Below are 23932 nucleotides of genomic sequence, written 5' to 3' on the forward strand. Positions count from 1 at the left end.
CCAAGGCCAGCTACATCAATGTACTTGATGTGCTTTATTAATGCAAATTAATGCAACTGCAAAAAGTTGTACTGCAGCTTCCTTATATTTCTGAGAAAAGTGAAATGTGTGTATGTATACAGTGTATGACATGTATATACACAGTTTATTTATATTTAAGTATATAAAATATAGCCTATCATGTGCAATATATAAACATAACATCTGAAATATTGTTCATTACAAGGCAATTGAAATGTGTCTTCGAAGTAAAAACAGCACACAGGAGTGGACCAATACACACATATGAATATAGTATTCCCTAAAACATACAGTTATCAAATAGATTATAGAATACACTTAAAAACAGGCTATTGCTATTATATAGTGAGTCCCTACGTACATTTTGTATGTGTTATTGATGCTTTATATTTTGAGAAATGATTCAGCTGTTAACTGTGGGCTCATAACAAGTTAGAAACCAAAATGCATGAATAATGTATGTCCAACTATATGAATTTCAAATGCACTCTTGTTCCTCCGGGCTACTTTATGCTATTAACTATATAGGCTTATGTTTATACCCTCAGCCAGGACGTGGTCCTCTCGTCGCTGTCAGTGCGCGAGAGAAACGCGCGAGAGAAAAAGGGGGAGGGAGATGGGAGGGGCTGGGGTTGGTGAGAGTGCCGAGTTTAGCACTTTGCAACATGATCCGCGCACACCACGGAGAGGCCGGACTCTGCGGTCCTGCGTCCTGCCATCCCACCGCACTACATGGAGAGACTGGATAGAGCCATCGGGCAATGACAAAGAAAGAAGGTGGACCATCTACATCCGACGGCCCGCTATATGAACCCGCTCAGCATCAGCAGCGACTGACAAAGCAAAAGGCAAAGTCAGAGATGAGGGTGACGGGAAGTCCTGCCGGCGGTGCTTATTGCGGTCTGCGTCAAACCTCTCGCTCCCTCAGAAGATAATGCCCTCGGTGCCTCTTAAAGGACTTTCCGGGTTTATTTTTGACCTGCTGCAGTGGTCCATGTCAGCACCTCGGGGTAAACATCCAGCAGGGACAGTGATGGTCACCCCGTCAGCAGCCTCTCAGTCACTCTCAGTATCTGCATTGTGAGGAGACACTCGTCCTGTGGGAGTGGGCTTGTGAAGCAATATGCACAGATAAAAACAACATATGTTCTTGTCGTTGCGTTAAAAACCCAGACAGAGCCATAATTGGATTAACTGGTGTTGTTGTTGTTGTTTGCCAACATGAACTCTCTGTTTTTCTCCGACTCTCCGCCCGGAGCGGTCTGCAATCCGACCGGGTCGGGCGCGGTGACCAGCGCCCTGCGAAACGACCTGGGCTCCAACATCCATGTGCTGAAAGCCCTCAACCTGCGGTTCCGCTGCTTCCTTGCCAAAGTCCACGAGCTGGAGAGGAGGAACAAACTGCTGGAGAGCCAGCTGCAGCAAGCTCAGCTGAAAACGCAGTACCGACACCTATACTCCCGGGAAGTTGCCGTGCAGACGGACGGTCCCGATTCGCGATTGCCGGGAACCATCTGGAGTTTCACCCACGTCCGGAGGCAAGGGGAGCGCTTTGAGACCCTGCGCAGGCCCGGGGTGTCGTGGTCGCATCCGGACGGAGTTGGGGTCCAAATAGACACCATCACCCCAGAGCTGAGGGCTCTGTATAACGTGTTGGCCAAAGTCAAGCGGGAGAGGGACGAGTATAGGAGGAAGTGAGTAAAGGCTGATGTGAAACTAGTGTGCATGTGTTGATACTTTCTCTACAAAGCTGGCAATTTATGTCAGCCTTTATGCCTGGATTCATCCTCATTTACTTGACTATATATGATCGTTTGCAGGGGAGTAAGGAATTAAAGGTCCTGAAAGAATGTTGCTGTGGGCCCTTATCATCACGCCCTTATCGTCATAGGAGCTTCACAAAAATAAGAATGAAAGTGAAAATCAGTGTAAAATATAGACTATCACGTTAAGCCTGTGGGAGTTCTACAACAGGAATATTCATGTAATTTCTCGTCAAGCCTACATCATAGCACTGCAGTCACTCAACTGCCAGAAGTGGGTTGACTAATTGAAGATGTGACCGTTTATAAGCTGAGACGTTGCTCTAACCTGGTACATTAAATCAAGACATATAATCAATATTGCTCTCTACCATAGGCTCGTTTTTTTTTTTTTGCACATTAAATTGTTCACATTAGAGCTGAAAAGACAAGTCGACTGAATTAATCAGCAACTATTCTGATAATCAACATTTTTTTTTCTCCAATGTGATGATTCCCTGCTTTTCACTGGTTCCTCTTTGGGTTGATGGACTGTTGGTTTGGACAAACACCATGGGGGACATGTGAAGACGTCTCCTTGGGCTGCAGGGAAGCCGTGATGGGCATTTTTCACAGATTATGACATTTCGATCAACTCTCAGAAAGATATGTGAGTAGGTTGAGAGATTTAAGCTGCTCTCATCTACCAATCACGATGTGACTTCTTACTTCGTAGTGTGACCTTTTTCTTCCCATGTGGGTGTGGTTCTCCGGTGTCACCAGACACTCATCTGACAGTAAAGTGAGCATGATGACAGACATCACAGTGATGGAGTTGCACTTGAGGTAGTATTTCACATGAAGGATGTCAGAGCTGAGCTCAGCATTTTAACAAAGATGTTTATCGTGAATTGAACTGATCCTGTTTCTCACAGTCTTGTGAGGAAATTCCTTTGCTTGGCTCAGTCTCCACCAATTGTTCTTCTTTAGTCACATTAATTGTGTTTCCTTGAGGACTGACTGCAGCGTGCTTGGCTTGGCTACTGGGGGGGGAGACATGTCATGCAACCACCTGCCTCTGTTTGCTGCCATGATTCAAGCCGAGAGGCATTTTAACAGGCCTCTGTCTGTCCGGTGAGGTCGGCAATGACGAAGGCCGACTTCCCTGTGAGTGCACTGACTCAGTGACACAGAATGTGTGTGCTCTCCCACTCTGAACTGGATATCCTGTCCAGTCATTCTCTGTAACACTAGCATATCCTTTTTAGTGCATTTCTGCTTGAGAAGATGGACGGCAGCGTCTGGGACGCCGGCCAAATTAAAAACTGCTGCAGCCCAAGTCAAACATTTTGGATCTTCTTTGGCAAAAAATGGGAGCTGCTGACTTTATAAGTCATTGAAACAGCCGTCTCAGTTGCTTTTTAATTTGGGTTTTAGCAAAATACAAAAAGCTACAGCACTTTGCACACATTCACTCATGAAACCTATATTATGCCTCAAAATAGTGGCAGTTGAGTTGTTGGTAGACTGGTTTTCTACACGTTTTATTCATTGGCATAGGTATTTTGGGTGATATGTGTGTTTACATTTATCTATAATGACACTCACAAGTACTTAAGTGTCAAACATGTTCTTTGTATTCACTTTACGTCCTGAGAAGTGAGGAACAAGACACATCGATAGCCTCTTTTTATCAGTAATCATGCTAAGCAATCTCTTTCCTTTCCTTTTCCTCTCATGTGTCTTCTCTGCTCTGAGCTTAATCATTACATCACTGCTGAGCTCACCTCCCAGTTTTTTTCTCTCCGTCTCCCAGTCTGAATCCTCTTTACTACGTCACGCTTCAGCATTCAATCCCCGAGCCCCGTCCCGCCGTGCTTTTTCTGTTCTGTGCTCTTTGTGTTCGGGCATTCCTTCGCCCTTCACTCCACCCCTCTACAGCCCCTCCACCCTTCCTCTCCTCCCTGTATCGTACAGACTGCTTTGTAAGGCATCCTTGATCCCGACGGAGCCCCCCCCCCCCCCCCCCCCCCTCCCTTCCCCGTGCTCCCACACTGCCCCAGTGATTTATAAAAGCTTTACGAGCGTAGACACACACAAGGAGATGGATGTCCAGCTGGTCCATATCTGATTTGGTCATTTGTATTCATACCACAATGTAGAATGTACTCTTTCTGATCAAGACACTGAGCCTGAGGAAAAACGGTGTGGTTGGTCATTCCTTGTCTTTTGTACGTATTCACCTATGAAGTTTAAAGGCTGCTTAAAAGGATAAAATATAACAGAAAAAGGACAATTAAGAGGCACAATATGGACTATAAATGTGAAAGAACAGGAGCCAGGATGACAAAGGTGTTCTTAAGATGAAACTCATGACATGAATAGCATTAAAGGAAATAACCTTCAATATAAACAAGTGTCATTTAAGAAAGTACTTCAGAACTATTCTGTGGATCAACTTTTATTAAATTCTAATCTCAGACAAAAGTTACAAAATCCTGTTTGATTACGTTTTACAGATTTACTTTTATTTGGTTACGTTGTTTTTTTTTGTAACTTTTCGATTCGTCTTAAAATTGGAAAATGTGCACTTTTTGTCTTATCGAGAAATATGCGGATTCGGATTTAATTATATTGTCACAAAATAGTTCAAAGGTTTGAGCATGCTGTTGATTTCCACTCGTATATTTCCTCATCTATCTTCAGGTAATAGCAGTTTCTCTGAGCAGAAAAGTTTATCTCCCCAAAAACCTTTATTGACCCTCATAGTATTTTCATATCAGATACTCTCATTATACAACATCCTTCTGGTAAGAGAACAGTTCTTTCACAGCTACTGGATGTATTTGTGGGACCTTGAAAAGCTCTTTCAACAATTTAGTCCACCATCTTAACTCATTTATCTGATTTTTTTTCCATCAAATGCGAACGTGTGCTGGATCACACACACACACACACACACACACACACACACACACACACACACACACACACACACACACACACACACACACACACACATACATAGTCCCTCTCTCTGTCTCTCACACGTACACATACATTTGTCCAAGCATGGACCGCATAAATCAGACAGCCAGCTTATATGAGTTTCCACTCTGGCCACAGTGTCTGGACTTTGGGGTCACATACTTCACACACTGACAAACGACCGAGCAAAGGAAAACGGGTATAAGGTCGATGCCAGTGCCCTCATCAACACTGTTTTTATCTCTTTGTTTTGCATCACTGTGAAATGTATCACTTGGGGGTTACTGAGTCTCTACCAGTAATTGCCACTAGCATGCGATTGTGCTCAAGATGCTGTGAAAACAGGACGGGACACTGACGAACATATTTGACAGTAAAATAGAAACTGTGTTCTGCCTGTGACAGCTACCTTTCTGTCGCCAAAAAGGCAAAGTGCACATTTGTTTAGTATTTACATGTTATGCTGTTGGTGCAGAGATATTGCAGCTTTATCTATTATGCAGATGACTGCACAGACTAAAGTTATACTGTATGAATAAAGATACGGGTAGTTATTTGCTTATTCCAAAGAACACAGATCATAGGATATACTATTGACTAGTTTACATGCATTTCTGGGGAATAGAGGTGCTGTGAGAGGCAGCTATGATGGAGATGATGATTGCACAGGCAAAAGGAAAGAGACTCAGACAGCAGAGTGATTCATATTATTATACAATTTTTAAGGTGCAATGCAGTGTTTTAGACATACTGTAGTGCTATAGGACACATCAGCTATACAAGCTCTGCCTCATTTGACACTTGAACCAGAGACCAGTGCTGTGGCCTCTCCTAATTGGTTGTTTATTCCGTCAGTGAATGGAGGCCAGACAACTGTCCTGCTAGATCACAATGTGGGCGATACAGGACGTATAGAGAAACGTCTCTGGGCATGAATAATTCACATACAGCTGAATTTAGCTGTGTGGATCAATACAATGAGGATTCAGCGAAGACGCTTTTCCCGAGGCTTTGATCTTTCTTCCTGTGATTAAGAGCAGTGAAAGGCAGAGCTGAGCATCTCTTTTGAACGTAGGATTCAGGGTTGTTGGTATTAAAGAAGCGACTAATTACAGGGCGAGGTAGACTTTGATTCCGAAGCTGAAGGCTGCATTGTGTTTCAAATATATCATATTTCTCCACAAAGAGTGCCGCGCTGATGAGCTCTTCAGCCTGTCTCTGTCTGTACGGTGCTGACCTGCTCTGCCAATAATCCGGGCCGTCTATTCAGGAGAGGGATTTTCTCTAAGCCGTCACCTAGCACAGAGGCTCCAAACTTCAGCCAGCCCTGCACCATATCCTGGCACGCAGCCGCGTCACTGAACTGGGCCTCTCGAAGTGGGAGACTCCCTGCTGCTAAGATACAGAGAGAGAGAGAGAGAGAGAGAGAGAGAGACGCAGAGACAGAGAGAGAGAGAGAGCTCAGTTCACTAAAGGCCATTGAGCTCAGGATTAGAGCCTATATTGTTTCTCTCTTACTCCCTCTTCCTGTCTGTGTTTGCTTAAGCTCACAACATGCCTTTGCAGTCTCTAGTATTGTATGTCATCTTTCTTGTTTAGACAAAGTATTCATTTTGTAGATAGCATCATCGTTACAAACCTGGATTGTTGCAAGTGGAAACATTTAAGGATATATCTTATTGCTCTGTGCCATATACCTCCACTGTTGTCCAAGAACGTCAAGGAGCCACACTGTTGCACCGTTTTTTTTCATGACGGTGAACATGGCCACCGTAGTTTATTTTAAGTCAATCCCACATTAACTGTCCTGCTGCTGTAAGGAGCAGTGGTTACCATCGTGGGGGTCAGGAAGGGTCAAGGGGTGGCAAGATAAACCAGAGGGTCCCTGAGGTGGTTAATGAGTTTAGGAGCAAAGAAAAAACGAAATCACATTTCTGCAACACAAAATGCACAAATTATTTCTGGCTTTACGGAAATATTTGTCTTTTTTCTTCTTGTGAAATAGTAAATGGATGTGTGGGTGTTTTTTGGCAATAAAACACTACAAGTCAAAAAGGTTGAGGACAAATGCACCAGAGCACCAAATGTGTATTAATCCACGGCTGCTAAAAACTACAGTGCCCTGCTGCTTTAGTAAATTATTGTTAAAATATATACATTAATGACATGATTTCTAAGGGTTTACATTTTACAGAACATCTGGGTGATACCATGCTGGTCGTGTGTTTCCCCATCTGCTTCGTTGCACCTTTGTTCTCTATGTACTTGTGTCTGCTGTGCTGTGCAGCCGTTGTTGATTATTCATGGGTATCGATACAGCTGAGAGCAGTGGCGCGCTGCCATATTTAAAAGTGCAGGAATGCACCTGTCTTTTGTAAGCACTGACTGCGTAGGGGAGAGTGTGCTGTACTGTAGGTTTGGTTGGTGGATTGTTTTGGAATAGCGCTGCTACGCCTTGCTGCAGTTATGGCCTGAGGCAAAGCAGGAGACGTACAGTTGGATAGGTCAAAGTCCATTTCACTGCTAAGTCCATAATCGGCAGACGTAATCCTTGTTTACACAAACATATTTTAACCATTCTGTTCAGACCTGCTCAGTTTGAATAGCGTTTGCACATTTTCTTGAGGCCTGGATGTGCTGGCACAGCATCCTGACTTCAGAACCGTTGTATTTCAAAAGCTTATTCCAGAGGAAGTGCTGTTTTGCCAGGCACCTTAAAAACACACACACACACACACACACACACACATACATCACTGAGCAATATATAATGTCGTACATGTGCCAGATTGAGAGATTATGTGCGAGTGTCTTGGCGTGGTCTTAAATCTACCTCTTGTGTACTCGACCTCAGGGTAGACCAGATGTGTCTCTCCTCAGAGCTCCTTGGAAGTCTTAATGTAGTGAAAGTGCTTTAACCTCCCGTGGCAGCGTTTTCATTACGGCTCTTACAGAAGCAAAACATGTTTTTATGTTAAGGACAATCTGTAAATCTATATATAAACAAAGGATTGTAGCTTACCGGTAGCCAACACTACCAAAATGATTAACAAGTCTTTTTAAACACACGCTAACAGGTTTTAAATGTTTTCTGATACTGAGAGGTTTGTTTATCTCACTAACAACACACGGAATGCCTATATTTCATCTATATGTCAAAGAGTAACCTACATATATAATTGATATAGGTAAACATTTACGTATCATTCCCTCTCCTCTCTTAAGTACCCAGTTACTGCTCCAGTAATGTCACGACACTGTAATCCTCGAGAACAGCATCGTCCTCACAGCTGACCGTTTGCAGTTAAAGTCAACATGAAAAACATAATCAATTGTCCACCTTAACCGACATTTTGGTGAGAGGTGGTAGATTACCTGTTGGTCTGAAGGTGTTTGTATCGCCAAGTTGTGCAGTTAAGCTTGCTTTCGCGTTAAATAGAAAGTCAACTTTTATTTAGACTGCAACAGTCTATCATTGTCTTGATTAAATCTGTATGGATATAAAAAAAACAAATCTCAAATATATGGAATTGGCTGTGATTGAGGAGGAACAGTGGGTCCAATCCGTGAATCGCAGGGTTGGTTCCCTGAACCCTGAAGGACAGTGTCTTGCATGGTAGCTCACTGCTCAGTGTTGTGAGTGTGTATGAATGGTGGATGAGAGCCACATTGTAAAGCACCTGGGATAAAGGCACTACAGTCTATTTACCAAAAACAAATTCAGTCTAAGCATGCGGGGGATGTTATGAAACTGGGTTTGGCCTCCAGGCCGGTAGCTTCGGTTCGCTGTACAAGATGAATTGAAACATAATTGTGGTCAGGTCTGAATAGAGCAGTTGTAGTTTTATAGTGACTGCCGGGGTTCATCCAGGTGTGTGTACCCAGAGGTACAAAAGACATTTGACTAGCTTGTGATGTCTCATAGCTCCATTATGTCTCACATAATTTGGCTGACCACACCCTGACTGGTGAGGATTTGTGCCAGAAGTGAACATCTTCATCCTCCTTTTATTCTTTAATGTGACTCCCAGTGCGGCTCCACCCTGACACGGCCCGGGCATGCCGGCCGTTGTTTGCGCTGTTTGTCTTGTGCACTTACAAGGAATCTCACAAATCCGCGTCATTATTTGTCAACGAGAACAACCGACTCAAAGCCCCTGCAGCGTAGGTTTGTTAAGAACTCGTTGGTGACGTGTTATGTCTTTATTGTTTATGTGCAGTTAAATGTCTTATACTTGTACCGTATGTTGAGTCAACAGCCAGGGGCTCAGCGCTATTATGATGATGGCACTAAAATATGGAATGCAATAAATGAAATCAGTGGGAAAATAACTATTCAACAGCGCAGTTGTGTGTTTTGTAGGATGTGGGGTGGGGTCGGTTTGCAGAGAGGACTGCAGGGAAAACTGATTCTCTGTCACAACGCTTTCTCACCACCCCAGCCTCCACCGCTGCAGACGACATTAATAAACAATGGGTGAAAATGCAGTTTTTCCTTGCGAGAAAACAAAGCAATATTATCAATAATACATTTAATGAGTCACAAAATTATTATGAAATCTCACTTTCCTGGTGTGAGTCATTCTTAGTTGGTAAGAAACCCTTTTTGACAGAAAATCTTTTGACTTGTTCTACCAGCAAAGACATTTAACTGTCATTTATTATAAACCTTAACAAACCATTACGTTTTTCTTGATTTCACAGACAGGCGACACCTTTGCATGTCCATGCAAAGATTTTCCTTGGAAAGCAATTATCCTTTTTTTTTTTTCAGATTGAATTTAGGTTATACCTATTAGTCTGAATCTGGTGGTAATTACACGTGAACAGCACCAATGTGTTTGTCTCTCATCTAAAGGATTTACAGTTAACCTTAGATCAACATCCCTCAGGCCAGAGAAAAGAGGGCTAGGACAGGCTTTGTGAGTTCAGCAATTAGATAATGCAGATGCACAGGGAAAACAAGTCAAGCTCACACCCATGTTGCTGGAAAAAGTCAGTGTAGCAATGTTGTGGGGCCGGGTAAGGACAGAGGATTAGACATGCCACTACATTGGCTTCCAATTATCTGTCAATCCATCAGTTTTAAGGGAGTATCCACTGATGTTGCACCAAACCCTCTATTCAGATCTATGCTTTGATCAGTGTAAAAAAGAGTTCGTTACAGTCTCACCTTGTTCCAAAAGTACGTCAGGAACATGATTTGTGTCTGGGCCGTATTTTCTTTTTTGATGTTGTGTTGTTGTGTTGCAACTAGTTGACATTGTAAAAGAGTTTATTCTGTCTGAACTTGCTTCTCAGAGCTCCTGCAGTGTTGAAACGTTCTGTCTAGCGAGGATTTACAGTAACGATGCATTTACTGTTAATGATGCATGAAGATACCCTGACACAAATGAAGCATATGTAAACTTTCATCCCAAAGTGCACACAAACACACTGCTGTTGCAAGAACTTTAATTGAGAGACAGAAGTCTGGTTTCAGACAGATAACATTCATCAAACTTGCAGATTACATTTCACCAGTGCATACAACCTCTCATCCTCGGTGTTAATGCTATTTCATCCAATCTGTTCCAGACATGCGTTACATCCAAGTATTTGAGTGCGTACCAACTGATAGTGCTGCTGGAAAATGTACCAGCTTGTCCAAAAGTAATGAAATGCTGCACTTAGTTGGCCTAAACACATTAAACCTATTAAAATAATTGCAAGATAATATAATAAAATTGTTATAACACAAGTTATTTTTGTCTAAAGATAATTTCATTATTTGTCAACTAACGTCCTTAGATGAAAACAACTTACAAGTGCTGTGTAGTAATAATTACCAGTTTATGTAATAATGCAAGTTAATGTAATACTGTGACTCTGCGTGCACATTTGCAAAGCAGAAGGCAACCAAAGAAAGAAAAGAGAAAAATGATTACATCAATGCAAATAGTATAAATACATGCACACATACCTATACACTGGATATGTATTATTATATGCACATATGACATATATCTCATTTAGAGCACATTCATTGCATTGCATTTCACATAACATATCTAAGAGCATATCTAGCCGTTGTTACATTGCTTTTCCCTTTGAACAAACTCGATCCACTCCGTGGACACACACACGCAGCTTCAGTACAGTTTTGTTGAACGTCTTCATTAACATAGATAACCTTGTATTTAAACACCAGACGCTCTAATGTGATTAAACTTACTGCATTGTTGAGTTGATTTTATTGCTGTTAAAGCAAAAAGGACATTACTTTGCTGAGGTCATTGTGCACACAAGACAAACAGGACAAAATTAAACACATCATACACAAAAAAAAGTTACTAAAATTACAAAATGATGTTAGAAACTATGTATGAATTTATATGTGCCAGCAGTTTTGCCATTCACAAGTTGAATGACCTCGAGGAAGGTTCTTCCCAGATGTTAATCAAAGCTGTGTATTTCCTCCTTGAATCTCATAAAGGTAAGATACTCTGTGAGAGATGTCTCTAACAACTTTCAACGCCTTTAGATAAAGGCGAGATTTGCAGACGATAAAGAGAGATGGGAGGGAATGACCAGTTATATAGTTCTCACTGTACTCACGTTTCACAACCAGAAGGTCTGAAGTTAATCTTCGCCCAGCCTGGTTTATTGGGAAAGACGTAAGACATTTTGATTCCATTCCTAGGCTACTTCTTTCAGGAGTAGAATAACACCAATATTTGGACGAATCAATTGAACAATGACAAATACTGTCCCCTATATTAACTACTAGCACAATTTACTCGCTCCCAAAGGGCTAGTGATAATGGTGGCTTGGGAAAATGACTACGGTCACTTAGCAACACCGACATTCCTCCCATTCGGCCTGGTGGTGTCTGTATCCTGTCTGGGTTAGCAGGGCTATATATAAGTCTGGCCAAGCCTGTAGAACATAAAGCAGAGGGAACCAACCGTCAGTGAGCGATGATCCTGGCCGACATCTCTGTGCACAGTTTACATGATTTAGCGAGCCAGGAATTAATCTGCATTGACTTCCGAGGTCACGGTTTCCTTGGACACAAGATGGCTTGAGAAAATGGGGTGATAGAGTACAAATGTGTGTGTGTGTGTGTGTGTGTGTGTGTGAGTGTGTGATTGTGGTTGTGTTGTCGATATGGATTGAGGTCAGGGAGGGAGCTTGAGCAGAGCAATGAAATGAGCTTTAACATTGGTGCGTTGCCTCGTCAGCAGAGGCCCTCGAGCAGCCGGACGGGTGGGCTCCTGAGCTGCTTTACCGGCCGGCCCGATCCATTTCACAATGCTGCATCATTACTATGCCACACATGTGTCTCTGTCTGGGTAGGCTTTAGTTTACGGAGCATCATGACATTCAATCGATGACCTGCTGTAGTCATACCTCCCCCCTTTTCTCTCTCTCGGGAGCGCCTTACTATTTCACATCTCTGTGCCACAAATGCTTCTTCCCATCATGCTCCTCCTATCCGCCCAAGACTATAGGAAGAATCTGTCCTGAGAGTAAAATACGGCCCTGGCTTGTCCGCTCTATAATTGCAAATACGTATATGGTGGGGGATGCTGGTGTCATGGTGAAGACATTATATAGGCACCTATAGGGATCCATGGGAGGAATCACATGCCTCTGGACTCTCAGATGTGATTTGTCAAAGCTGTCAGAGGCATCATTTCATACGAGCAGCTGAGCTGAATGGGTGTTTGTCCTGCATGTAGCCAGATGTATTGATCCTTTAATCTGTAATCGTATAACACTTCCTGTTTCACTATTGCCTGCCCTCATGAGAATGAATTGTAATGGCCCTATTATCTCTTCATAGTGTTTCGACTTAGATTCTATTTTAAAGAGCTTGCTTCTGAAAAGGCACATTACGATTGCCAACTAAAAAATAAAAATAAAAACACATGAGGTGTAAGTAGAGTGAGCGCTAGCATTAGTTTAAGGAGTACTCAATATTGTTGTGATTTGATAAAATGATTATAGTATTTAGTATTGCTAACATAGACTGTATGTGATAATTAGTTAGTTACCTCCAGTAATTCATATTTACTGGCCAAGCATTCCCATATACCCTTATATACCTAGACTTATAAAACACTGATTTATTTATAGATTAAAAAGACATTACTTTTTAACCTCTTACAATATTAGTACAATAATAAACTCCAAAATTCGAAATTTGACCATATTTAATTAGAAGGGGTGTAATAAGGTCTCTCAAGATACATCTTTAAGGTCTAATCTACTCTAATACATGGGATCAGATGTTGAGCTTGTATTGTCCTCTGAGTGAGAATCACTCTCAAGTACATCGCATAGTTTAAACAGGGTGTTGTCTGACTTAAACTTCCATGTGCGAATGAGCAACAGGGGCTTTGTGGAATGATACGTAACCACACCTCAATGTTTTCCCCGTGCTCCTTTTGGTATTTATCGCCTGTTGCATAACAGGTCTCTGGAATGTAGAATCAGTTAAACATTTGATTATTGAAATAATTAATCATTTGATAGTTACCGCCAAGACATATATTTTCTTCATTTTCAAGTCTGGCAGAGATAAGTCAGCCTTCCAGACTAAATCATTATGGATGCCACAAAAAGATCATCACGCACTGTCATTTACGAGAGTCAAGCGCAGGAACTTTAGAGTAACAGATTTGGATGCGTGCATGCGGTGTCCTCCCGCACAGTGATGAGAACACATCGAGGCAGCTTGCGTGCCAATTTTCTCAGACATACCACACAAGGCAGGGAGTGTTAGTTGGCAGGCGCTGCAGGAATGCTTTTGTTCAATAGACAAAAATCATATGAGAAAATGTTTGATGTGAGACACTTCCATCTTTGTCCTGCACCACAGGTATCCTCTTAAATCGCCATTTTTCATGAATCCCGGAATTTGGAGTTGAAATGGGAATTGTTCTGTTTTTTTTACTTCTTCATTAATTTAATTAGAACAATTATACTTTAGCCTCTGATGAAAACCCTTACATTTGCAGTATTACAAACTGGGAGTCTGTGGCAACACTCCCAGGATAATTCTCAAATGAACGCACATTGTTTGTATCTCTGGGAGGCGAGATCCAGATACACAAACAGAAGTCTATGAGTTGACACAGGCTCCAACCCTCCTGCTGTCTTTGCCCTTGTAAGGAGACTCCAGGTGTGTTCGTTTGACTGAGTCACGCTAAAGGTGCAAGAAAACCAGAACCACAGTCATGGCAGACAGGCCAGATCAAATAGTTTTGCTATGCGGCCGTGTCATCTCTGTTGGGATCAGCCATGTTTTTATCTGGATGCTTGAAAACAGTCGGTGGTTTTCCATTAGACTTTTATGGACTGCTGAATTATAGCTGCTCCAAGTAATGTGGAAGCACTTGCTGCTTATTTCTGTCAATGAATCCATTACCTTTGATAGATGACATAAACGGCCTTGACACATTGTTGACACAGGTCGATTTAATCATGTTGTCCAGTTATCGCCTTGCTGGATTGAAGGAAAGGACGTGGCGGTTTCTTCAGGAAGTGACAACACAAGTGACGCAGAGGATGTGATGCAGTAGTGAACCCCAACAGCCTTAGCCAGAGTCCTGCAGCAGACAGGCGGCGTGTTGTGGACACCGTAAAGCAGCTCTGCCAGCCTTTTCAGAACAAGGCTTTAATCCCAGTGTGAGCTGGCACGCCCTGCCAAGGAATATTTCTCCGAAGTTAGACAGTCAGCGGGTCCTGAATGGAAACAAGGCTGTGTGCTGTTGAGAAAGGGAATATCTAGTGACGCATGCTGTGATACTTAAGGCTGTGTTTGTGACCCTCCATGGTAAAGACTACAGTGATGTCCCAGAATGCAGTAGTGGTCATCAGATTTCAGCTTTCTCCCTTACAGTAAACATATATGGTCAGATATGCGCTAATTACAGTACGGTACAAAACGTCCCCCACACACGCACACAGAGCACCCCTCTCATTTTGTCCTCGGCTGTCGTCGTTCATGTGGCCCACAGTGGCTCATCCTCCCACGGGTGTCTGACATTGTGCGGTTCCTTCATATTACTGAATGAGTTCCATTCTGAACCTCAAACTCTCTTTTGGGAAGCGTCTGCGACTCAGCATGCCTCATGTCTCACATCCAAATGAACAAGATGTGTGTGTGTTAGGAGGAGCACGCTGAACTGACTGATGCAGAGCGTGCAGTGCCTTGCGTGCAGTACATACTGCAAAGCAAATAAAGCGGCTCCTAATATCTTTTTACATAGCTGCCATGGCATAGTGAGTGATATGAACTGTCAGGACAGAAGGGAAAGAGAACTGTGTTGCTAATAATAGCCTGCAGACTATTGTGTGTGTGTGTGTGTGTGGGGGGGGGGGGGGGGGGGGGGGGGTCTGGCACTATATTTTTTGGCATGCTAGCTGTACGGCTGTGGGGGTGGTTTGTTGGGTGCCGGTCAGTCGGTTCACCACTTTTATCCAGACTGAAATATCTCAACAACTGTTGGATTGATTGCCATGACATCTGGTTCACACATTTGTGTCCCCCTATATGAATGTGTAAACCAAAGGTCACACATTCACATTTGTGACATTCATGCTACGCATGCTAAAACATTAAACCAAGATGGTCAACATAGTAAACATTTAACCTCCAGAGCAGAGGTAGCCAACACGGTGCCCGCGGGCACCCTGTCGCCCGCAGGGACCACGTGAGATTTTAAAATGACAATATTTCTTGTCATAAGAGAGTTGGGTACCCGGAGGCGCACGGCGGACAGCCAGGACGAGGCCGCCGCACTAGGTTTTCAGGTTCCGAATGGCGGGCGCTTCCCGTTGGCGCCAGACGCGCGCCGCGAGCACACCCCGTCGTCAGGTCTGTAAATCCTCGGAACAGGCCGCGGGGCAACAACTCAGGGGTGGCGGGGGTAGAGGCGAGGCAACGCAATACGACCGAAAAGGCCCAGACTAGAGGTTTGAACGCGGACGCCCGAAGACGCTCGCGCGCCTCGGAGGGTTGGATCCCCCGCTCCGCTATAGACGAGACTTTTTACTAGTTTCTTCGTGGAGAAAAAGGTAGACTGGATCATTCACCAGCAGGCGCTATGTGCAACAGTAACCGTCTTTAATCATGTGATGATACAAAAATATCAGAGATGTGATACCTCTGACTTTCAAATGTTGAAACAGATTAACAGAAATAAAAGTTGCATGTTTAAATATGTATGTGTAGCTATACCATCATAGTTGTGGAAATCATTCTTAATAATTATTGTGAGGAATAATTAACTGACATGTGATCAAACAGTCTCTTCACATATATTATTATTATTATTAAAAGGTGATCTGTGCAACTTTGTTATTCAGGAAGTTTGTATCAAATAAGTAGCCCTTCGTACTACTCGGTACCCTTGAAGTAGCTCTCAGTTTAAAAAAGGTTGGTGACCCCTGCTCCAGAGAATTGTGACATTAGCTTTTAGCTCAAAGCACTGCTGTGCCAAAGTACAGCCTCACAGAGCGGCAAGTATGGCTGTAGACTCTTGGGTCGTCTTATTGCTTACCAATTGACTAAACCAATTATATGAGCTGCTTATTTTAATGTGACTTATCTGCCTGACTGGCAACTATGATGTGCTTCACAATTCAATCTATTGGAATTACTTCGAATGACTTTCGGTAGCACGTAAACTCTCTATCTGTGAAGGTTTTATCTCAATATCTCAAAATTAATTTCATCATTTGCTTTGAATTGTCATCCTATAACTCACTCCTGAGACTTCATTGGGAACGAAGCAGTTACCATGAAGGTATTCAGGCTGCAGCAGAGATACTCCACCCTTTTTTTGGGTGTGTTAAACCTCTACAGTCATATTGTCATTATCACATTCTCATGAGCAATGTTGTGTTTGGAGAAGGACGGAACTCGTTTTTATTGAGGCAGTGGGATTGCAAAGATGACTGCACAAAGAAGGAAGTAGACAAAAGATTGAAAATAGGGGGGAAAGTGGGTGTGAACCCACACTGTCAAGGACATTTTGTAATCAGAGATGGGAGTATTATCCCCACAAAAGTGCCATTAACCAGTCTACTGGCCCTCAGGAGACCGATCCCAACAGTAACTGACCCACCTCTGTGCTCTGTGTTGCAGGTGGGAGGAGGAGCTGTGCAAGCGAGAGCAGCTGGAGTCCACGGTGGAATCCATGCAGCAGGTTGGGAAACATGAAGAATAGAATACAATCCACTGACATGCACATCTGTTTGAAGTCTTGCCAAAGGCCATTTACCACATGCAGACGAGGAGCACAAATACGATCAAAGGATAAAGCGTATGCATACATACATTTTCAAAACTGCAGCACAAGCATAAGCATTTATATATAGCTCTGTTCTTCTTGGTGTTGTATTCTGTGTGTACTCAGCAGATCTTGACTAGAAGCAGCAGGAGGATATGTGTCAGATTAGAAAAACTATATTACAAACCCATCAGTCTGTTGGCCGAGATATAGATATAAACGTAAAATATCACCAGCAGTCTACCATTATGTTCCTGTTCATAGCAGGCAGAGGGAATAGATGTTGAGGCAAAATCAATTTAGAGTGTTACACCTTGAGTCTGTATCACAAAACATACACCATCCCAGCTGGTGTGAGTACCTCATCTGGTCGGCATCTTTCCGTCTGTTTTTGTGCAAATTAATCAGTGACAGCATGCGTGTTTATCTTGGATTCTGGGTCAGCACAACCCCAGATAGAGAGGTGGAGTGCCATGGGGGCTTTAACCTTTCAGAGTGCACAGGCAGTGTGCATGGGAGGGCTGGAAATCTGTTCAGAGATAGAAAATTCAGTGCAAACAGCCATTTATTGTTAAGGGCTCAGAGCCGTAAGACTGTTACCGTGTGCTGACAAAAAGTGGCACTCCTTTAATGACGCAATGAAGCCAATAGAGTTCGTCATCCTTTCAGTCTTTGTAAAAGTCAGTCAACTGTTAAGCACATGTTTACATGTTAAATTGGATAGCCATATATTTGGTGGGAAATTATGTGAATACAGGAGTTTATTTTCCAAGCTCCCTAAAGAAAACTCAGATGACTTGATAAGTAGGTTTATGGTAATATTTATGAGACCAGAAGTGAAGCCGGACCATGAATGTGATAAAGCAGGTGGTAGTGGCACCAGTTGATTGCTTTAAGTCTTAAAGTTTTGTGAATGTAGTAGATAAGTAGAGTCCAGATGTTTTGAAAGACAGGATTTTAAGCTTAAAAGAAAATGTTGACATCTTGGATAAACATGGCTATTCGCTTTCTTGCCGAGAGTTTGATCAGAAGATCGATTCCACTCTCACGCCCGTACGGTAAATATGGAGTTGCAGCTAGCAGCCGATTAGCTTGCTTAGCATAAAGACTGGAAGCAACAGCCAGCTTGCCTCTGTCAATTGGAAGTGATATCCACCTACCAGCGCCTGTCTAACAAATAGTCTAGCACACATCTGCCTGTAAAAATCCAACATGACTTTTTTCCAATTTGTTTGCTTTTTTTGTATGAATTAAACCAACAAGAAATAATGTGTCAATCGGTGAGCTTTAGAGGCGCTGGTAGACATATTTTTGTCATCTTCAGAGTTTGGACAGAGCCATGCAAGCTGCCTCCTCCTTTAGCGTTATGCTAAACTAAGCAGGCTGCCGGCTGTGGTTCCATGTTTACCTGAGGCGTGAATATGGTATCGGTCATCACATCTAATGCTAACTCTCCACAAATTAGAGAATACTATTATTATTTCCCCAAATGTTGAACTATTCAGTAGTATTCTCTTGTCCCTTATTCACCAAAACCTTCTTATGTTCAGTTAACACACACAATGCCAGGATTCTACATGGTTACCTTCTCTTACATACCGAAACACTTTCAGTATCACCAAATGAGTTTGCAAATTTGCATTATCTCAGTTATGTAAACATACAAAGGTAGGTAAACTATGAACTCTGGGTACTGATGATAAAAAGCTAAACAGTAACCAATATGAAAATGTAACAGTATAAAGGCTTTATTTGATTGGAAGGGCTTTATCTGAATGCAAGTCTTTTATCTACCCAAATGACAGTTATAAATGTTTTATATAAAGATTCATTGAGTTATTGAACTTTATTGCACAAGTTCATTGTGGTCTAGCATAGTATCTGTGTTGTTATGTGTCTTGTTTTAATTCCTTCCCTGTGGCGTCCTCTCAGAGCGCCCAGGAGTCGACCGAGGTCCAGGATGAGCTGAGCGAGAAGGTGGACAGACTGAAGGCTGAACTAGTGGTCTTTAAGAGTCTGATGAGTGATGTAAGTATTTGTTCAGTGCCAGAGTGACATGTCTGACAAAACTTTCACACCATATCTGCTTTGTTGACTCCCACACTCAAAGCAATCATGTTAAGCGTCACGACAGCAGTGTTTGAAGGACGTACAATTGTTTTCCTGCACATGACTAAGCGTCATGACTAAGCGTCATTCTGAGAAAGGCTATTCATACAGGTCTAGATAATAAAAGTAAAAACACACCCTTCCTTCCTTCCTTATTTGGGAAGAATAGATAATCCCAGAAAGCCTCCAAGACAAGCATTCATTGAGCTGTAGATCAGGAGCACTTCCTGTTCTGTATAGCGGTGTATTGTTCTCTGGCAGGTCTGCTCAGGAGTGATATAATACAGATATAATATACTGCAGTGGGCCCAGTCACTGCTAGTGCTTGCTCAGGGATAAATAAAGTCGGATGTTGTTTTTTGTTTTTTTTGGAAAGCTTTGTTGTTTATCATGCTTCTGTTATCTTTTGGCATCTGTACATTGTAGATTTTTCATATTATGTTCTGTGCTTGACTTGTTCCCTCATGTGTGAATCCAGAGGCGGGTAAGTGACGTTGAAGTAGTGGCTCTGTTAGGTTAGACTTAGTGGTTTGACATTTTGTGTTATGTGCTCTAGATGTTGTGACCCTCTTCTCATTGCTCCTATTGTCAAAACTTTCACCGTAGCAGGAACAACCAAAATATCTGTGACCTGTTTATGTGATCCATGTATGACCTACCAAGTCTTATCCAAAGAGAATATCATTGCATAATTATTGAATTGACAAAATGATGATGCAAACTTTTAATTTTTTAATACTCTTTAGAGACAAATATATATAAATAGACAAATATAAATATATATATAGATATATATATATATCTATATATATATATATAAATATTGTCACTGGTGTCCTGGCCAAGATAGGCAACGGTGACAGTGAATTACACACTACACAATATATCTCACACGATCAGAATTAAACCAAAAGGCCAAAAAGTTTTGAATTATTTGAATTATTTAACAAAATTGCATCATAAACAGTAACATGAATCTTAAAAGAGCTGCCAAAAACCATTCGGTAATATATGATACGAACAGTCCATATTTAAATACTACATACAGTATATGACACCAATTCATGGAAGTCAAATCCACCATTAAAAGAGCAAAAGCCCACCTGGTATGGAGATGATTTTACCAACAGTGACTTTGTTAATTCCTGGTGACGAAGTTAACTTACTGAAGTATGACTTAGTAGAACGTCACATACTGTGTGTGTCACAGTGTGAGAAGGAGTTTGGACTACACATACCTTCTAAAAACTATTCTTATTCAAGCAGCAGATGTCGGACCTGGACACACAGATCCAGGAGAAAGCCAGGCGGGTGGACATGGACATCTGCCGGCGGATCGACATCACGGCCAAACTGTGCGATGTGGCTCAGCAACGCAACTCAGAAGACATGTCAAAGATGTTCAGCATCAGTCCGGCACGGTCGCTCCCAGAGAAGGTGGGTACCCATCTGCTGTTTCACTGTTTGACAGTAATCGAAGAAAAAACATGAGTTCTTCTGTGAAAGAAACAGTCAGCACTCTCGAAGTGAAATCAGAGCTGCCAGGGGCTGATTGTGTGTGGGGACTGTTTCTGTTTCACCAGCTGATCATGTACTCAGTGACCCTTCTAAAAGGTGCCTGCATCTTCGCAAACCCACACACAAAGTACAGTATTTATGAAGGTGACAAAAAGTATCTCATCTGTCGGCTAATTTAAGAAGCAGGCAGAAAGTAGAATTGCACCTTGCATTCAGAAAAGTACTTGCTGATGATGATGATCAAACAGCGGTTTTCTTCCTCAGCATATATTCGTTCGAGAGACTACGTGCAACTAAACAATTAAATGCATGTTTGGCTCATCAAGGTTTTCCCTGGATCCTCAAGCCACAGGTTTGTGTTCTTTTGTGTATACGTGTGTTTCACAGGGTGCCATGGCTTGCAGGAGAAAAGAGCGCAAAGCCGTGTCTGATGAGGAGAGTTCAGAGATGGATGCCGAGCCCAGCCTTTCAGAGGAGGACGTCCCCGGTTCGGTCAACATCACGGACGAAATGAAACGCATGCTCAACCAGCTGTAAGCGGCTCTGAGACACACACACACACACACACACACACACACACACACACACACACACACACACACACATCAGAATAAGGTCCTCTCTGCTTTAAACAAGCCAAAATAGTATCTGCAGGTATACTGTATCAGTACAGATGTTGTTTTGATGGAATCGCACTTTGTATTTCTTCATCTCCCTCTACTGTTTATATGAAGTGTTGCAACTGCCCATTCAGCAAAGCTAAGCAGATATAAATACTCATGACATTAACTTGCTTTGTTAAAGTCACAGTAGTTCTTTTTGGTTTTTACTCTCACAGTTATTGGTCATTTTGGAATAGCCTATTTACTAATAACTTACCCATGAAATAGTTTTCAGTGACTGCTCTTGTTTTCCATAAACTCTTCCTTCAACCTGTTTGTCTTCCTCATAAGCGCATCTTCCTCTTTGCTTGTGACCTTTGCTGTATCTGTTATACTTGTTCTTCCTCTCCTCTCCCCTTGTCTCTCCTGTTCTTTCCGTTCCCTGTCCTCCTTGTCCCTACGCAGACATTGCTCAGATAACTCCTTTGTTGCCAGGCGCGAGACGTTTGAAATTGACGACGACTGCGATAGTCTGACATGGGAGGAGAACGAGGAGACTCTGTTGCTGTGGGAGGACTTCGCAAACTACAACTTACCGGGCAGCATCACCGGAACGGCCGGAACGGCCGGAACGGCCGGCGCGACCGCCTGCGCCTCCAATGGTAACGGTGCAGCCGCTTATCCGGTGAGTCCTGTCTGCATTTACGGTCCTTTTGCAAAGCATATGGTTTTTAAACTCATGCAAGGCGGGTGCTGTGTCAGACATTTACTCATGCATGATGAATGAGACTTCTGTCTGTGCTCTCTAAGGACTCCCAGGATGGAAGTCTTGGCAGCCTCATTGATGAAACAGAGTCTCTATTTAAGACCAGAGAGCAGGAGTACCAGGAGAGCATCGGCGAGATCGAGGTAGACGATGTAGACTTGCAAGCACAAAGCCAGCGAACCAAAAACACAAACAACAAGAAACATTAGCCGTGGACAATGCAAAGAAATATTGGAAAACATTTTGATGACTATTTGTGAAGTTGAATTGGCAGTGATGTCCAACGTTGCAGTTTGATTTACAACCAACATATTGTATCATTTCCTGTTAGTTTCAATTGGTAAAGTATGTTGATATTTTTGTATATTAACTGCCAAAACAGTATATTATAATGTTTAATATACATACTGTATAGAATTAGTATGTACAGTAGTGTGGATTTGGGACAAAGCTGCTGAGTCAAGGACATACTCCATATTTTGATCTATTTTTCTGAAACATGTTATACTGTAATATATTGTATTATTTTGAGATATTAGGGTGTTTCAGGGGAGAGTGCATTTAAAATGTTAATAAAGCTACTGACGGCCTAGCTTCAGTCAGTCCCCCTCACCACCCCAGTCTCTCACATCCTCACTCTGTTTAATCCATTTCCGACTCCTAGATGGAATTGGCCACGGCAAAGAGTGACATGAACCGACATCTGCACGAGTACATGGAGATGTGCAGCATGAAACGAGGCCTGGACGTGCAGATGGAGACCTGTCGGCGGATGATTAAAGGCGGCCGGAACTCTCCCTCTGCCAGCTCTGTGGCCAGCAGCGACTCAGGGAACACAGACGAGATCCAGGACGAGATCTCGGACAAGGACGCAGAGGCTCAAGTCCCCGTTAGTTGATGGCTGCACAGCCGGCCGTTGTCCCATCTCTTCCTAAACACCCCTCGTCACCACAGGGGTCAAATGTGTACAGAGCTCCACCCTGTTAGAGAGGTGGAGCAACCTAACTCTGGGCCTGTTTGACCTGTTAAAGTTCTGATGGTCATGCTCACTGTTGCAGGACCTGAACTGGTGCTTTAATACTATTTATTTTGTTAGGAAGTGGTGGTGGTGGTGGTGGTGGGGGGGGGGGGGGTCTTTGCTTCACAAAGAGCATGGGTGCAAATAGAGTCCGAGCTGTGCTCTCTTCCTCACTGCTGCCTCGCTGGATCCTTGTCCAGAGCTTCATTGTAGGGCAGAGAAAACAAATCTCTTATATTTTACACTGGCTCAGAAGTATTTTGGAACAAATTCTTACCCTATTAATGTCCTTTTATTCTAAAGGAATTTAAAATAGTACATATTGTGCTCCTCCACATAGACTTCAGTTAAAAAAAATCATCCATCTTTACATATACTTTTTATATTTAATTTTGGAAAAAACGTATGTGCACCTAAATTGGAACACTATTTTGTTTTCGTTTGCAGTCCAAATTAAACAGTTGGGGGTTTAAGTGTCTTCTGCCAAGGAGACAAAACAAGGAGTGAAGACAAATGGTGTTGGAGTTCTAGTGGTTTCTGAGGGAACTCTGCAGAGTTGCCAAAGTCGACAGAGGAACGGAGCACAGCCTTTTGATGCATCAGTGCACGACTGAAGTTCTATGCAATTTAGCTGGCCTTATTTTTGGACTGGCTTTCACCCTTCCTTGTTTCTTCAAATCAATACGATTAGCCTTTTCAGCAAAGCAGGTGTTTTCTATGTATCATTTTGAGAACTCTTGTGTGTGTGTTTGAGCGTGAAATAATCTTAGTATGGGACGGTTTTTTCTTTCATGGACATCAACAGTAGAAACTGGAACAGTGCCCCCTCAACAAGGGACGTATATCTTCATTTATTACTTTAGTAGTCAGCGTCTGCCTGATG

General features: G+C 42.6%; 1 protein-coding gene across 3 annotated transcripts; it reads left to right on the forward strand.

Annotated features, from left to right (window-relative positions):
* The first annotated feature begins 669 nt into the window (after positions 1–669).
* iffo2b (intermediate filament family orphan 2b) lies at positions 670–23128 on the forward strand. 3 transcript variants are annotated; one of them, XM_076110969.1, is made up of 8 exons: positions 670–1715; positions 16892–16952; positions 18969–19064; positions 20409–20582; positions 21051–21196; positions 21761–21950; positions 22076–22174; positions 22696–23128. In XM_076110969.1, the coding sequence occupies exons 1-8, from the start codon at positions 1243–1245 to the stop codon at positions 22927–22929; spliced, it is 1473 nt and encodes a 490-aa protein (XP_075967084.1). In that variant the 5' UTR covers positions 670–1242; the 3' UTR covers positions 22930–23128. The 3 variants fall into 3 exon arrangements, with proteins under 3 accessions (XP_075967084.1, XP_075967085.1, XP_075967086.1); XM_076110970.1 differs by having other exon boundaries at positions 20412–20582; XM_076110971.1 differs by having other exon boundaries at positions 20415–20582.
* The last annotated feature ends 804 nt before the right edge of the window (positions 23129–23932 follow it).

Source organism: Anarhichas minor, unplaced genomic scaffold, assembly GCF_050575085.1.
Source record: "Anarhichas minor isolate MPS153535 unplaced genomic scaffold, ASM5057508v1 ptg000043l, whole genome shotgun sequence".
NCBI lineage: Eukaryota > Metazoa > Chordata > Actinopteri > Perciformes > Anarhichadidae > Anarhichas > Anarhichas minor.